The sequence below is a fragment of the Carcharodon carcharias genome, chromosome 1 (assembly GCF_017639515.1).
Source record: "Carcharodon carcharias isolate sCarCar2 chromosome 1, sCarCar2.pri, whole genome shotgun sequence".
Taxonomy (NCBI): domain Eukaryota; kingdom Metazoa; phylum Chordata; class Chondrichthyes; order Lamniformes; family Lamnidae; genus Carcharodon; species Carcharodon carcharias.
The window spans coordinates 21567471-21582793 of NC_054467.1; the positions used below are offsets into that span (position 1 = coordinate 21567471).

Below are 15323 nucleotides of genomic sequence, written 5' to 3' on the forward strand. Positions count from 1 at the left end.
GCCATCGATTGCACGCGTGTGGCTATTAAAACGCCAGCGGGTCAGCCGGGTGCCTTCGTCAACAGGAAGGGATTCCGCTCCATGAACGTCCAGGTACTGCATGGCCACAGGATGCAGATTCTGCAATTTTGTGCAAGGTACCCTGGCAGCTCCCATGACCCTTACATCCTGAGACACACCAAGGTGCTGAGGTTCAGTGCTGCAGCCGAACTGGATGGATGGCTGCTGGGTGACGAGGGCTATCTGTTGAAAGGGTGGCTCAAGATGCCTCTTCGCCACCCAAAAACAGAGGCAGAGCACCGTTACATTAGGAGTCAACCCTCCACAAAGGCAGTGGTAGAAAGGACCATAGGTCTTCTCAAGATGCGCTTCCAATGACTGGACCATTCAGGGGAGCACTACAATACCTCCCAGAGCAGGTGTCACTGATAGTGGTTACATACAGCGCTCTCCACAGTCTGGGCACTGGCAAGGGGGGACCCAATCTGATGGGCCAGTAGCTCTCTGAGGATGCCTTCCTCCCAAGTGAGGGGTGGAAGTCCTGCCTCCAGCTAGTTAACAATCATTGGAGCATTAAATGGCTGCAGGACAGCCAGTATCGGTGGGGATTGTTCGCCACCGATTCCTCGGATGATGGGAAATGAAACTCTGCCATCTGACAATTCCTTGCCAAGATTGGAAATGGGCTTCTTGATAGACTATTTTCAGCATGAGCATTCTTTTTGACTGCTCTGTTCGGTACCAATACATGAATATTACAGTGCCTATTGACAGACCACCAGGTAGGTTGAATCTTGGTTGAGGAAGTTTGGGACATACAAATCAATCCAATTCCAAAATTTAACCTACAAGTTCTGTATCGAGAAACAAGAAAAACAACAGAGTAGAGAGAGTGGCTGTTGTGTTTGTTATTCTTACCTTCATGTTCAATTTCATTGTTATAAAAAGAAAAATGTTTGTGTCTATGTGAAATAGTCATACAGTATATATTGTGCCACAGTTCTGCTGAAGGAATAACATGATATCTGTGAATCTTAAAAATAACATCGCGATTTGGTGCTTAATTCTTAATAAGAGTCTTGTGCATTCTGAAATTAATTCTAACCGGCAGATTGAATGTCGGTACTCCAGTAGTTTGTTGATCCTATAACATAAAGTAACATAGTTGTGAACTTTATAGAGTTTTCATGAGCTTACAGAGCGGCACAGGCAGATACGCTGTGATGTGGAGGATGAAGAGGATCATAATGATGTCAAGGCTGTTACTGAGCTATGGGAGGTGAGAGTCCAGTAAATCCATTTCACAGATTACCTATATATAGGTAAGCAAAATTTTAGGTTTTAGTACATTTCACTAAAACATTCAAAGGCTTGGTTCTGCTGACTAAAACGTTAGGAGCAAAAGGTTTTGACAGCATTCTAGTGCTGTGAAAGGCTTTTTTGATTAAGGGGGAAGGATATCATGGCTCAGCATTTTTTCCTAGTGGAGATTGGAAGGGTCATGACCCTTACAGCCTCCACAAGGTGTACACTACCATATACATTGTGATCATGGTTTTATGCTGATTAAATATTGTAAACTGATAGTAGACTTATCATTTGTATAATTGACCTTCAAAATCCACACAGTGGGGTACACCTCATCATAAATACCAAGATACACCCTCTACGAACCTTCACCACTGACCCTGCAGCGGAAGAAGAATATAACATCAATGCTGTATCCATAAGCAAAAGTACTTCATGAAATCAAAATTATATCAAATTTATCTATTTAGCCATATTTGTGCTTATTCAGATGAGGATTGGCTATTCAAGGAAGTAGGATAATTTTTTTTACGGCCTGATAGAACAACTATTTTCATGACAGTTATAACTTAAGAGTAGAGCTTTGTTGGGAGTAGGTCTGTCTTAACTCCAAGATCAGAGTTGAAGAATCATAGAAGTTTATAGCATAGGAGGCAATTCAACCCATCATATTTGAGCTTGGCTCTTGCAGAAGCAATCTAAAGCTAACCTCGCTGCTCTGTTCTATCCCTTAACCAAAAATAGTGTAGTATACCCTCATCCAGCAGTGTGATATTTCCATGTACTTCACCAGCCAGCCATCCTCTCGGTTTGAGTGAGCTGACAGTTTATTGCAACTTCTGTTGCATTATGTAAAGCCTTATTCTGTAGACCGATACAATTAGATTGAGATTGCTTTAACTCGCATCGCATTGGATATCATTGTCAATAATCTGGGGAGACTTTCCTATCACTGATTAGGTGAAGGGACAGTGTACTAACGTGTTATGTTATGCAATCCTTAAATTTACACGTTAATTTTAAATACATGTCTGCGAGGCCTGAATTTTACCCTTGGTGGGCGCGTGTGATCAGCGGGCCCATGACCGGTTGGGAAACGGGCCACCACCTGCGATCGGCTCCCTGACTGCGACTTAATGCTGCCTCATCAGATGCCACGGTCACTGGCAGTGGAGCTGCTGCGTCATCCAGAGCTCCTGAGAGGAGCCCGCAGAGACGACAAGCAGCTCGTGCACCCACATGAGGTCACTCTGGGCCTCCCTGCTCACCATTGATGGACGGGCATCCAGCTGAGCAACTGTGTGCCTCATCCATCTCACACATGGACACTGACCACCTGAGGTCAGTGCTTGTGTGAGGGCTTGCAGGTCCGAGCACAATCCCAGACACCCCTGATTCTGTCCCTGGAGCTGCCTCTCCATGAGAGTCATCGCTCTGTCAATGGAGGAGGAATGCGCTCGACCATGAGGGTCAACACAGTGCTCTTGCTCCGCATGAACTCTTTGACAACGAGACCATGGCTCACAGACCCCAATAGATCTCCGCCAGATCCTCCCGCACATCCTGCTGGACATCCGACATCTGCCACCTAATGGACGACTCCAGAAGCTCATTAGATGCCTTCAACTGAGCATTGACCTGGTCCCCAGCAGTCCTCCAACTGCCAGCGCCCTGAGCACTCTCTGCCTCTGCCTGCACCTCGAGCAAGTGTGAAGTGCCCTCACCAATGTGCACCGACATTCTAGCTGCCGATCTAATGCCCACCAAGGTGCTGGTATCTGCGCTGCTGCCTGGTTCAGAGTGCAGGTGCAGGTGAAGCCTGGTGGTCCTCCGGCGCCAGGGGTGGCCCTTCGGGATCCAGAGAGCGAGTGCCTGCTGGTGAATCTAAGGGAAAACAAGGACATGTCATTAGTTTAAGTCACCACACTGTCACTGTGCATGCCAGGCACCCTGGAGAGACAATGGAGATCTGCATCATTGTGCCTGTCTTCCAATGGTCAATGGGGAATCCAGGTCTGAAGCTCCCATCAGTGAAAGACTATGCTAGAATGGTTGCACAATCCAAAACTCTCACCTCTGTGCACATCCGAAACTCTCACCTCTGTTCACTCCACTCTTACACTCATCTGGCACCCCTACCTTGCCACAAGCGGTTGCACGTGGAGCATGCCGGCTCTCCAGCTCAAGGACACCTTCTCGAACCTGGTGAACAGCAGCAGGTTGGGCAGGCCTCTTCACTTGGTTATGCCTCATCTTCTCCCGAAAGGATTAATTAGTTCACTCTCTACCCGCAGCGCCATTGCAGCCTGGCCAACCCCAGCTGAGGAACACTTTGCAGGGCACACCTGAGTCGTGGCCCTCCAGCCGCAAGGCACTCAGTCCAAGCAGCCAGGGCTTACCCCCTTAGGCAGCTCCAGCGTCAATGACAGTTGGCACTCAGACTCTTGCACCCCTGAGGTCCATGGGGGTTACAGCCACACCTTAACACCCCTGCATACTGACCCATGCCAACAAGGTAATCACCCTCCCTGAGCACAGCAGGTCATTGAACCTCCTCCGGCACCGCACCCATGTGCGACACACCACGTCATGTCTCCTCACTAGCGCTGCCACTTCCTCCCATGCCCTCTTTGTGGGGTGCGGTGGCCTCCTCCTCCCATCTCCAGGGACAAGGGTGACCCTCCTGGCAGTCACTTCCTCCAGGAGGACCATGAGGTACTCATCCGAAAAGCGGGCAGCCGAGTGCCCACCTGACCTGCCCTCCTGCCTGCGGTGTCCAGCCGCACTCAACTCCATCACTTGAGTTTTGACAACGCAGAACGGACATTCTTCCATTCAGACTTCCTGAGGCTGCCTGGGCTGTTTTTAAACCGGTCGCTGGGTCGCCATTGGACCCGATGGTGGACAGGCCCTTACCACCGCTCGGCCCTCCCTGACCAGTGCGGAGCCACGTTTCACACCTTAATTGGCCTGCCAGCGTGAAATCGCGGCCGAGGGCCAATCACGGGTGGTGGGCCATTCCCTAGCCACTCCCGGGCCCAGCGACTGTGCCCTCCCATCAACCTCAAAATTCTGGCCCTACTGTCGGTGTGGAGTCTCAATCACTAGAAGCGGAGATCAGAAATTCAGTCATAGCCTACACATGATTTTCTCAACCATTTCGGTCAGATGTTGGTGCACAGCACCTGACCAAACTTTGGTGCATGCGCCTGGTGGGCGAGGCTCCTCAACAACAGCACCAAGTCCAAAAAAAAAAAAATCCTTTTAATTACAACCTTCAGGTATAGAGGTAAATGTGAATTTGGAGAGGATGGATTTTACTCTGCAAACAATTACATTGAAAACTATTGTTGGTGCTTTGCTCATTAGCCCCAACTGCAGAAGTATGAAACTGCCCACTGATTTAATAAAGTAGGTACATAGCATAATGACAAATGCTGTATCATGCAGAATCTGCACTCTGCCTCATCATGGGCCCTGGACAAAGTGATCAAACAGCTTTTCACAGAAACCCTACCGAACCTTACTGGAGTATCTTTTTCTGCATTGGAAACTCTGAGAAGCCGTCTGCAGCAAGATCTGACAGCAAGGAAACAGGCAACAGAAGAAGGAAGACAGCAGCATTTGAAACAGCTCCAAGGAAAACTGGCCCAAATGAAGCAGGTTTGTGGAATAAATTATTCCCAGTCCCTTTGGTTTTTATTCCCTCCTCCATTTTATTTTGCCCGTTGCTACATGCCAACCCCTGCCAAATGGCTGAGTAGATGACCTACCCTCAGACTTCTGCTTTTGTTACTCGTTGTCTAACCAGGTACTTGAGTAATCTAGAGTGATCTCGGCAGTTCGCTTCATTATACTTACTGAGAACAATGATGGAAACCAGGATGCTCCTCGGACTCGAACATCTCTTCAGCCTTGCACTGCCCTAGCAATATTTTTTATGGGAATATTACAAGGAATTCAGTTCTGAAAGCCTACATGTTAACTGACTTTTAATCTTTTAATGTAGCTGATGAGGTTGGTACTGGTTTTGAAAATAGGGATTTTGCATAAAAATCATATCTCTTATTGCAAAACTTAGGTATGGCTAGACGAGCAAGTACTTAACTCGGTGAGGCAGAAACATCTGGTTGATAAGCAGGAGAAGATCATTCAAGCTTTCCTACTGAGGCAGAGTGGCCTAGATGAGAAGTAAGTATGAATTATTGAAGGGTGACCAAATTGGTAAGTTACCCATGTCCTTGTGAAATTCAATGAAACTACTGGTACCTCCTCTTCTTTCATGATTTACTTTTTGTTTCCTTGAATATTCCATCCTTAACAAGTCTACGGGTAAATGATGACATGCTTTAAAGTAATTCTAGGCCCATCATTGGCACTCTGGCTGATGTTGGCTGTGACCTTCATGTCTTATGCTGCTGTGCCATATCACATGGTGCAAATAGTCATTCAAGCAATCTAAGTTTTTTTTCTCCTTTCCCAATTGCACTGATTCTTACTGGGGCACAGTTTCAAGATGGAAGTGCCCCTCTGGTACTTTGTCCAGGTGCTCGTTCTTTGTTTAGAATGTAGACAAGTGATGGTAACTATGGAAAGCTTCAAAATTAAGCTCGATTCTGTTGCAACCTCATTTCCACTTGCATGTACTTTCAAGCAGGAATCATTAGACAATGACCTGGACTACATTCCTTTGCTGATTTTTCTCTTCTCCAGCTTAAAGCTGCTGAGACCAGATCACTTGGCACAGATTGGTAGGCTTTAGTCTGTCTGGCCTAGTGATAAGCTGGACAGATCTTTACCTCCTCAGCCATTGTTGGGGCTAGTGTTTCTTCAAATGTCTTCTTAAATCTGACCCTTCATTATTGATTGTTTAATCTATTATATCATTACCTGCTGGGTATCTCTGTTTTTCTTAATATTCTGGCATTGTTCATCAATATATGCCTATCATGTCATTGTGCACAAATGGCACACTCTCAATTTCCTTTGATTCTAATTATTTTCACAATTGTGTAAGAAATGTGCCTCTAATTGTATTCCAGTACCTTCACAGCCATATTAATGAATTCATAACACTGTGCCTGAAGGTTTCATGCTAATTATTATTTACTTATCAAACTAGATGTAACATTCAGTAGCACATTATACCTTACTGTCATACAGCGTTAAATTAGCACAATTTTAGGTTACACATATTACAGGGTTTGTCTAACAGTTACTCTGGGCAGAATTTTCTGTGCCTGTTGGTGTTGGGTGTGTTTGGCAAAGTAAGGTGACAATATGGCGAGAAGGCCAAAAATCAGTTTCACGACATCGTGAAACCAGTTTGTAATCGTCCGCTCTGCCCATCAATAGCGGGCTGCGTTTCCCAGCAATGGACATCAGGAACTTCATTGTAATACATCTGCATATCATTATAAGTCCAGCTAGCCTGAATCATCCCCCACGCTGGATCATCCAAGCACATCGGCGTGATTACACGCTGATTTATTTCACAACTGAACATAAGTGGCATGCACCTAGCGAGCTGCACTTCACTCGGGACTTCGAGATTTGTTTGCCTCCCTTGCTTCGGGCAACCCTTGTGTTCTTCAGCGCCAGGCTTCGCAGACAGCACCACATCACTTTTAGGGGGGCTCACGGGCAGGTCTCTACCTACCAGACCAGCTATAAAGTAGGGGTGGCTTTTCAAAAGCTGCAGGGCTAGGGCTTGCTTGGGGAAGGGGGAGAAGTGGCCTCAGGCAAGGACGAGGGCTGTACTGGGGAAGGGAGTTATCCTAGGGTGTAATTGGGGACACAAGTTGATCTGTGCAAATGGCGCGATGGTGAAGGCTGAAGAGGCATTCTCCAGAGGAGATGAGGTCAGATGGAGATATGAGGGTGTGTTTGAGAGAGTGAGTGGTGATGTCCCTTGAGCTGGCAGTGAGTGAGATGCCACTGAATGTCTGATGACCTTGTGAGTGAATGCGTGAGTTGAGTGATGAGATGGTTGTTTTACCCTGGCAGCTCAGATGAGATCACTCATCCTCTTTCTGCATTGGATGGCCAAACTCTTCTAAGCAGCATTGACACTGATCATCACCATTGCCTCCCAAGCTGGAGTGATGAGATTGCTGGACCTCCTGTGGCCAAAGCGGAGGTAGAGGATATCACAACGGTCCTCAACAGTGTATAAAAGGTGTTCCAGGGATGTGTCACTGAATCAGGGGGCTGCAGTCTTCTTGCCTTTTGGGGCCATAACTTCTGTGCAGCAGCCCTGGAGTGGAAGCACTGAGAGCTGTGCAGCAGGGCTACACCTTAAATATGGCACGTGGCATGCAGAAGCGGCGAGGTGGCATGGCATGGCAGGCAAATGAGACCCCCGCCCACCATCGAAACAGCGTTTCCCGGGAATGCATGATTCATGAGTTGGCATTGGGAGGATACAGGGTGAAAAGCCGCCATTGCGACCGGCGGATAAAACGTTCTTGATCCTGGTGTGCTCTCTCTTCTGATTTTGTGTACGTCATCGAGTTGAAAGAAAGAAATTGCATTTATAAAGTTCTCCAAATTGCATCATGGTCAGTGAAACACTTCAATGTAGTCACTGTTGCTTTATAACCAAATGTAGCAGCCAATTTATGCACAGCAAGACTATGCTTTTAATAGTAAGGCGAATGACCAGTTGGCTTATAGTGACGGTTAAGGGTAAATGTTGGCCTGGACACTGAGAGAACTCCCTCGTTGTTCTTCAGACAGGATCATGGGATCATTTACATTCACTTAAACAGGATCTCAATAAATATCTTTTCTTAAGATGGTACATCTGTCAGTGCAGCATTCCCTCAGAAGTGTCCATTTGGACTCTATCCTGGAGAGGATTTTGAACCCGTTACCCTTTTACTTGGAGCAAAGCTGCCTTTACCTGTATTATTTGAAAGACTGAGAACTCCCCTCTGCTGTACTCACAAAATAAATTGTGATTTCTACGGCTTACCCAATTTTTTTAATTCATTCATGGGATGCGGGCATCGTTGGCTAGGCCAGTATTTATTGCCCGTCCCTAATTGCCCTTGAGAAGGTGGTGGTGAGCTGCCTTTTTGAACCGCTGCAGTCCTTGTGGTATAGGTACACCCAGAATGCTATTAGGGAGGGAGTTCTAGGATTTTGACCCGGTAACAATGAAGGAACGGCGACTTATTTCCATGTCAGGATGGTGAGTGGTTTGGAGGGGAACTTGCAGGTGTGAAGTTCCCATGTGTCTGCCGCCCTTGCCCTAGATGGTAGCGGTCGTGGGTTTGAAAGATGTTGTAAAAGGAGCCATTTTGCACATGCACCAGTCTTAAACTGACTCAATTGCCCCAGTGTGCTCTGAAGCTAAGAACCAAGCATGGTCTGAATAATCTACATATGTAACCACTTTTTGTACTTCCTTATTCTTTCAGGGTTTCTAAACATATTATGCTGGAGCACAAGGTAGCTTTACAATCTATGGTTAGACAGCTAACTCTGAGGCAGCTTAGTCTAATGATACTCAAAGAAATGAAGCTTTTTACGACAAAATGTCTGCTAGATGAACTTGGAGAACAACGGTTGAAGGAATCACCTATTTGGGATCAGCATGAAGATGAGAACATGAAGCTGCAGGATAATCTGGTACTGAAATATTATTCACTAACTGTCAAAGCTACCAAGGATAAATATTTAATATTCACAGTCGAGCTTTAATTTTCAAGTTATACTTGTCAGTTATGTAATATTAAAGTCAACACATAGTAGATACAGAACAAGGTTTTTACTGTATATGTCTTCAGATTGGGGCAAAGTGAACCATTAATTATATCTCTTCATATCATTTCTCAATTGTATTTAACAAGTTCTGGATTCTGTTTATATTTCAAGATGTCCAAATTCTCAGAAGAACAGGAGAAGCTGTGTCAAGAGGCCGAAATTCTCATTCACCAGCAACTTGCTGCAGAATCCCAGGCATTCATGGATTTTTTAGGACATCACATGGAACAGGTGATTGGTCATGTTCTGACCCAACAAGCCAGAGTGCACTCCCTAAAGCAGAACCATGATGACAACACAGAGAAACTTAAGGTAACAGTCATTAGACATTATCCATGGGTATGTCTAAATCAGTGCCAAAATTCACTCCTATAGTCCAGTTTAATGCAAAGTGCATTCAGTGGCCAAATAATGCAGCTCAACTCCTGTTATTTGCATTTTGCCATAGATGCCTGTATTCCTTATTCAAGCCTGATATTGATTTTGGGTTGTACCAGACTGTCAGAAGGTCTTGGCAATGAGTAGAAAGATAGGTCTACCTTGAATGGAATGAGTGCAGCAGTTTAAAGTAGGACTAATCCACATGTAAACAAACTCTCTTATTTTTAAATTATATTGCCTGACATAATGCACTGAATACAGTAGAGGGTGCTCTTTTGTATAAAACACACTGGAAGTAATTCTAGCTTTTGGTGATAGTGTAACAGGGGTGATATTGAAATGGTCTCCCATTGCACGTCGTGCTTGGTTAGAAAATCACGGGATATGTATAACAGATGCCAATCTGATGTCATCCATTTTACTTGATTAGCAAAAGTTAAATTTATTCCCGCTGCATTTTGGCGTCGAGTCAATATGTTATACGAGCCTTAACATGAATCCTTCATACTAAATACAGTACTAAAGATGCCCTGCGGATAAAGCTCTGTTCGTGATCATTAAGTATGTTTTAATTTCTGTTGGTACAAAATTTCATAAAAGCTAGGGAGTAAATTTTATGAATTTGTGCTCCAGAACATGGCGCTTTAACTGTGTTACGATCTAGATAGAGACCAGTAAGTTTTAAAAAGAAATTTGAACTCCTAGTTATTAACTGAAAAATTTATGCCACAAGATTCACATTTAATACAAAAACCTTTACTGTACAAGAGTTAAACACAGCAAGCAGTACTAACTTAGGACTTTTTGTAAACACTTACACTTTACACCCCATTGCACCTTTACTCTACCCAAGAATTGCCATATACTTTACAGAATCATGACAGTCCATTCACTTCTCCTGGGACCAAACCAAGGTATGCCGCAACTCCCAGGAATTCACTTTTGGTTCTCCTTAGTGTTCCAGCTGTTGTCCAAGGTACGAGATTTCTTGGGGTCCTTCTACTAGCATTCAGCTCCGTGACCCTCCAACTCTCCTTCACTACCTCATGATTGTGGACTCCCCAGCTCAAGCGTGGGCCTCACTGCACTCTGCTTTGTGGCTTCAAATCAGAAAACATGCTTGGTTTCTGATATCCTTCTGGTCCTGATCCATGGCTCCTTTGAAGCCACAACTGTTGGCAGACTTCTTTGTTCGAGCCCCACTGGTTTCCAAGCACCAACTGCCTTTTCTGGGAAAAATCAGAGACAACACCCAAACTTCAATAGAGTCCCACCCTGTATCACTTATCGCTGTGACAAGGGGAGCATCTGGAATGTCCAAGATAGATATTTAAACAAATTAGCTTTACCTTCAAAACATCCCTTTGATTCTGGGATGCACATGAGTAATTTAAACCACTTATTGAGATTACTGTAGACAACTAGTCTACCACCAAGAGGCCCAGAGAGGTTGTCCATTGGTTACAAGTTGCTTTCAGAGCTTCTGATCTGGAGAAACTACATGAATAATTTAAACCGCCTTGATTTACACCCCAACTTCAAAGGCTTTTTCAAGAGGCTTTGAGACAAACAGTCTCCTCCTGACAGGCCACTATCCCAGCAACCCAATAGGCTTTCCCCTTTGATTTGTAATTATCTTAGGGGTGTTTACCACCTTCTCTCACCAGTTATTTTCATTTATCTTATATTTAATAATTTCAATCCCCAAACTAAATGTTATACTGCTAAAACATATGAATTATAAAATAAGATGTTCATAACATCTATCAGAGAATTCGGATGCAGAAGTCAGTGAGCACTGAAGGGTTTTCTGCAAAGCTCCTAGCCAGAATCACAATTTTAGAAAATTTAGCTTTATGTCAATGAATTCTGCAGGTACCGTGAACTAATTGGCATGAAATTATTTACTGATTTTCTGTTCAAATTTTGAGTTGCCATGTTAAAATATGTTAAATCTCAGTATTAAATATCAAAGTGTGTTAAAAGCCAACAAAGTAAATGAAGATAAAAGCAAAATACAGCGGACGCTGGAAATCTGAAACAAAATCAAAAATAGCTGGAACAACTCAGCAGGTCTGACGGCATCTGCAGAGAGGAACACAGTTGATGTTTCGAGTCCATATGACTCTTCATCAGAACTAAGGAAATAGAGAAATGAGGTGAAATATAAGTTGGTAGAGGGGGCTGGAACAGGTGGAGCTAAAAGTAAATGAAGAACCTGCTTTTCTTCTGTGGCGACAGGTGGGATAGCTTTTCTACAAGATAAGGAAGTAATTAAATATTGACTTGCACATATTTGTCTTTTTGTAGAATCTATTAGTACAGAGAGCAACTGAGAGTGTCTATGTGACCATGGAAGGTGTAACCCATCTTATCCAGAATTATTACCAACAGTTGGAAGAAATCATGGAGGTGTACAAAAAAGACAAAAAGAATCAGCTGAGGCTCTTGCAAGGTATCAATAGGAATATCATTTTCCTTGGATTTGGGTGGGGAGGGTTTAGTTATACTCAGATAATGATTTGTGAAGAATCTTCCTTGAAGACCTGTTATTTTGACTTGCGGAGGTTGGTCACATTCTGTGACATGCATTCTCAGTAAAACCTGACCTCCATAGGGAGGACATGTTGACTATCCACAGTGGAGGTAGGCAGACATTATAAGCAACAATGTCAAGAAAGCACAAGCAATGGTATTTGCATCTGGTTGAAAAGTATTTTTCCATTTTTTATTCAGTTAAAGATGCATGTTTTGTAACTCATAACAATGTATAATCAATCGACTAAGTGACCGTAGTGTTATTGAAAATGTGTCTTGATTCACACAGCCAATGTCATTTATTATATAGGTGCAAGTCCAATCCTGGATTAAAACAGTTTAGAAATTTGTTGGCATCATACCAGATTTCCCTTGACTTGCATATTAGTTAACAAGTTTGGGATCTCAGTGGAGTTGGAGACGCTTTATATACTTCAATAATTAACGGACCAAGAACAATGATGACAATTTTTTTATTCGTTCATGGGAGGTGGACATCGCTGACATTTATTGTCCATCCCTAATTGCCCTTGAGAAGAGATGGAGGGGTTATCTTATGAGGAAAGGTTAAGTAGGTTTTACCAATACTCATTGGAGTTTAGAAGAATGAGATGTGATCATATTGAAACATATAAGATTCTGAAGGAACGTGACAGGGCAGCTGCTGAGAGATGTTTCCCTTTGTCGGGGAATCTAGAATTAGTGGGCACAGTTTCAAAAAAAGGTGTCTCCCACTTAAGATGGAGATAGGGAGTTATTTGTTCTCTTGGAGGGTTGTGAATCTTTAGAATTTATCCCAGAGAGCTGTGGAGGCTGGGTCATTGAATATATTCAAGACTGAGATAAACAGATTCTTGAGCCAAAGGGGAGCCAGGGTTTATGGGGAACAGGCAGGAAAGTAAAGTTGAGATCAAATCAATGATCTTATTGAATGGCCAAGCAGGGTCAGGAATGGCCTACATCTGCTCCTATTTCTTATGTTTTTATGTGTTATCTCTCTCCACCTTTCCACCTCGCTCAAAACACCTCCATCTTGACTACATTTTTGATTATCCTCCCAATAGCTCCTTCCATTTTTGTTTCTTTTTCTACATTAAGGGTGCCATAGGAATTTCTTGTGTACTGAAGTGATTTTTCAGATAACAAAGGAAATTCTGCCTTTACAAATTAAAAAGGAGGTTCAGGATTTTAATTTTAAATTTTGTAATTGAGCCTTTTGTTGGTGTTTTCAATTAATGAAATGTCGCGAGAATTGAAATTTAAAGTGATGTCTGTTCTTTGAACAGAAACATTTAAAAGACAAAAACTTAGTGAGGAGAAGGCTTTGGAGGATAACCTTAATACAGACTTAGTCAATGTGAAGACAATTCTTCTTCTACCAAGAAGAATTCAGTACCAGTGAGTAACATTTTATCAGATTTTATTTGGGGGATGGGGTGGAACTAAGTGCAAAACTATTCTATTTGAGAGTTATACTATCAGTGTAATCCTATATCGTTTGGTGCAATTAGTTAAATTGATTTTTAACAAGCTACTGTTGCTATCCTTTTTTTCAAAAATTAAAACTGCTAAAAGAAATGAATTCTGAGTTAATGCTGACGTTCAAATTAGACAAAGTTCTTTTTCTTAATTTTTATGTGTTTAACTTAGATCCTGAAGCTTTCATGACTTAGATGGCGAAGTACATGCTAAGGTGCACAGAATGGGAAATCTCTAGTGTTGCTAACCAATCTGTTGTTAAATGATCTCAGTAAATACCAGGGTCTGAATTTTTCAGATGGTGGGGTTTTGCTTCCTACCATCTGAAGAGTTGGTGAGCCGACTCCAAGTGCCCCACAGTCATTTCACGCTCCACCCCACACTCAGGAGGATGTCCCATCTTAGAGAGCTGCCGGCCAATCTGATTGACTGGCAACTCTCCAGTCGCTGCAGCAACAGTGCTGCAGTGGACAGAAGAAGAAATGCAGGAGGACATCAGAGCCTAAGTCTGGGCACAGGAGGCCCAGGTAAGTTCAAGGGGTCCCAGGGAGGGTCGGGTAGGGAAGGTCTGGGGGAGGCCTGAAGGGGGTAGTCAGAGTCTCAAGGGAGAGGCCAATGGGGGGAGGGAGGTCCAGAGGCCACTGGAACTTAAGGTGGGGTGGGGTGCCCAACTTCAGAAGGGGGCTCAGGATCCTTCCTGCCTGAGATATAACTCTCTTGATTTCTGGCCTTCCTGCACACTAGAAAGTGCAGGGCAGGTGAATGGGAATGGAAGTGTCAGAGCCTGGTATGGGGGCATGAAGGGACATAGGGGGTGAGTGGAAGGACAAATGTTGAATAGTGGGCATGATGAGACATAGGGAGTGGGTGAGAGGGCAGAGCCTGGCAGAGGGGGCATGAGGGGACATAGGGAGTAGGTGGAAGGGCATAGCCTGACATAGGGGGCATAAGGGGACCTAGGCAGTGGTTGGAAGGACAGGTCCTGGCAGCAGAGCATGGGATATGAGGTTAGGTGGAGGGGCATAGCCTGGCATGGGGGCCTGAAGGGGATGCATGAAGTGCCATGGGGAGCATTTGGATGGTGAAGTGGGTGTGAGGGGTGAGGGCCAGAGGGCCCTTTTCTTATTCCATGTGACAAAGCCCAACAGTACTGAGGCGGGCCTTTTAAACAGCCTGCCTCTGCATCCAGCAGCCGCTGTGGCCGGCTGCACGCTTCTTCCAGCTCGCACCCGGCCCTAGCGATGAAGATCCCACCTTGGCGAGCATGTTCTCCTGAGGTGAGCAGGCTGAGCTGGGAATTTTCATGACTCCCCCTATCTGTCTTGAGGATGAAAATCCAGGCCAACATCTCTACGCGGTAAATTTTTACCTGAAAACACTCCTGTGAAGTGCCTTCGAACAGTTTACAATGTTAAAGGCTTTAGATCATATATGCTGTTTTGTTGTGTGTTTCCGAGATAGCTAATATGAGCAGTACAATTTCAGCACTGCATGGCCTAATGGTCATATCTGTACAATTTACTGTTTTGAAACTGGTAAAGAAGATATTTAACTTCAAGGTAAATGTCTCCCTATCTCTGTCACTGATAACAGATTGGTGCTACAGCAGAAGAGGACTAGATCCATGTTGTTGCTTGAAGAGGAGACACATATGGAGTTCCTAAAGCAGAGGGCTGTGCTGCTTAATCAGCTCAAGGAGCAGGTTGATAAACGTTTAAAGGTAAAACAGTGGTCATCGTATATCAAGAAATGACTCTGCGATATTAGTTGATTAATGATTCCATAAGACATTCATTGTCCACTGTTTTAGTGGAGACGTTAACCAGTTTAAAATAAATGGGCTAGTA

The 15323-nt window shown here is 44.2% G+C and overlaps 1 protein-coding gene across 7 annotated transcripts in view; it reads left to right on the top strand.

Moving 5' to 3' along the window:
- Window positions 1–15323, top strand: part of LOC121282519 (ellis-van Creveld syndrome protein-like) — a 51855-nt gene that overhangs the window by 28455 nt on the left and 8077 nt on the right. For 2 of the 7 annotated variants that reach the window (XM_041196241.1, XM_041196257.1), the window contains exons 11-18: window positions 1181–1279; window positions 4759–4971; window positions 5390–5499; window positions 8733–8943; window positions 9190–9390; window positions 11770–11914; window positions 13284–13395; window positions 15070–15196. In XM_041196241.1, the coding sequence (XP_041052175.1) occupies window positions 1181–1279; window positions 4759–4971; window positions 5390–5499; window positions 8733–8943; window positions 9190–9390; window positions 11770–11914; window positions 13284–13395; window positions 15070–15196 (1218 nt within the window). The remainder of the gene's footprint in view (window positions 1–1180; window positions 1280–4758; window positions 4972–5389; window positions 5500–8732; window positions 8944–9189; window positions 9391–11769; window positions 11915–13283; window positions 13396–15069; window positions 15197–15323) is intronic. The other 5 variants (XR_005944067.1, XR_005944066.1, XM_041196264.1 and 2 more) reach the window with 4 other exon arrangements.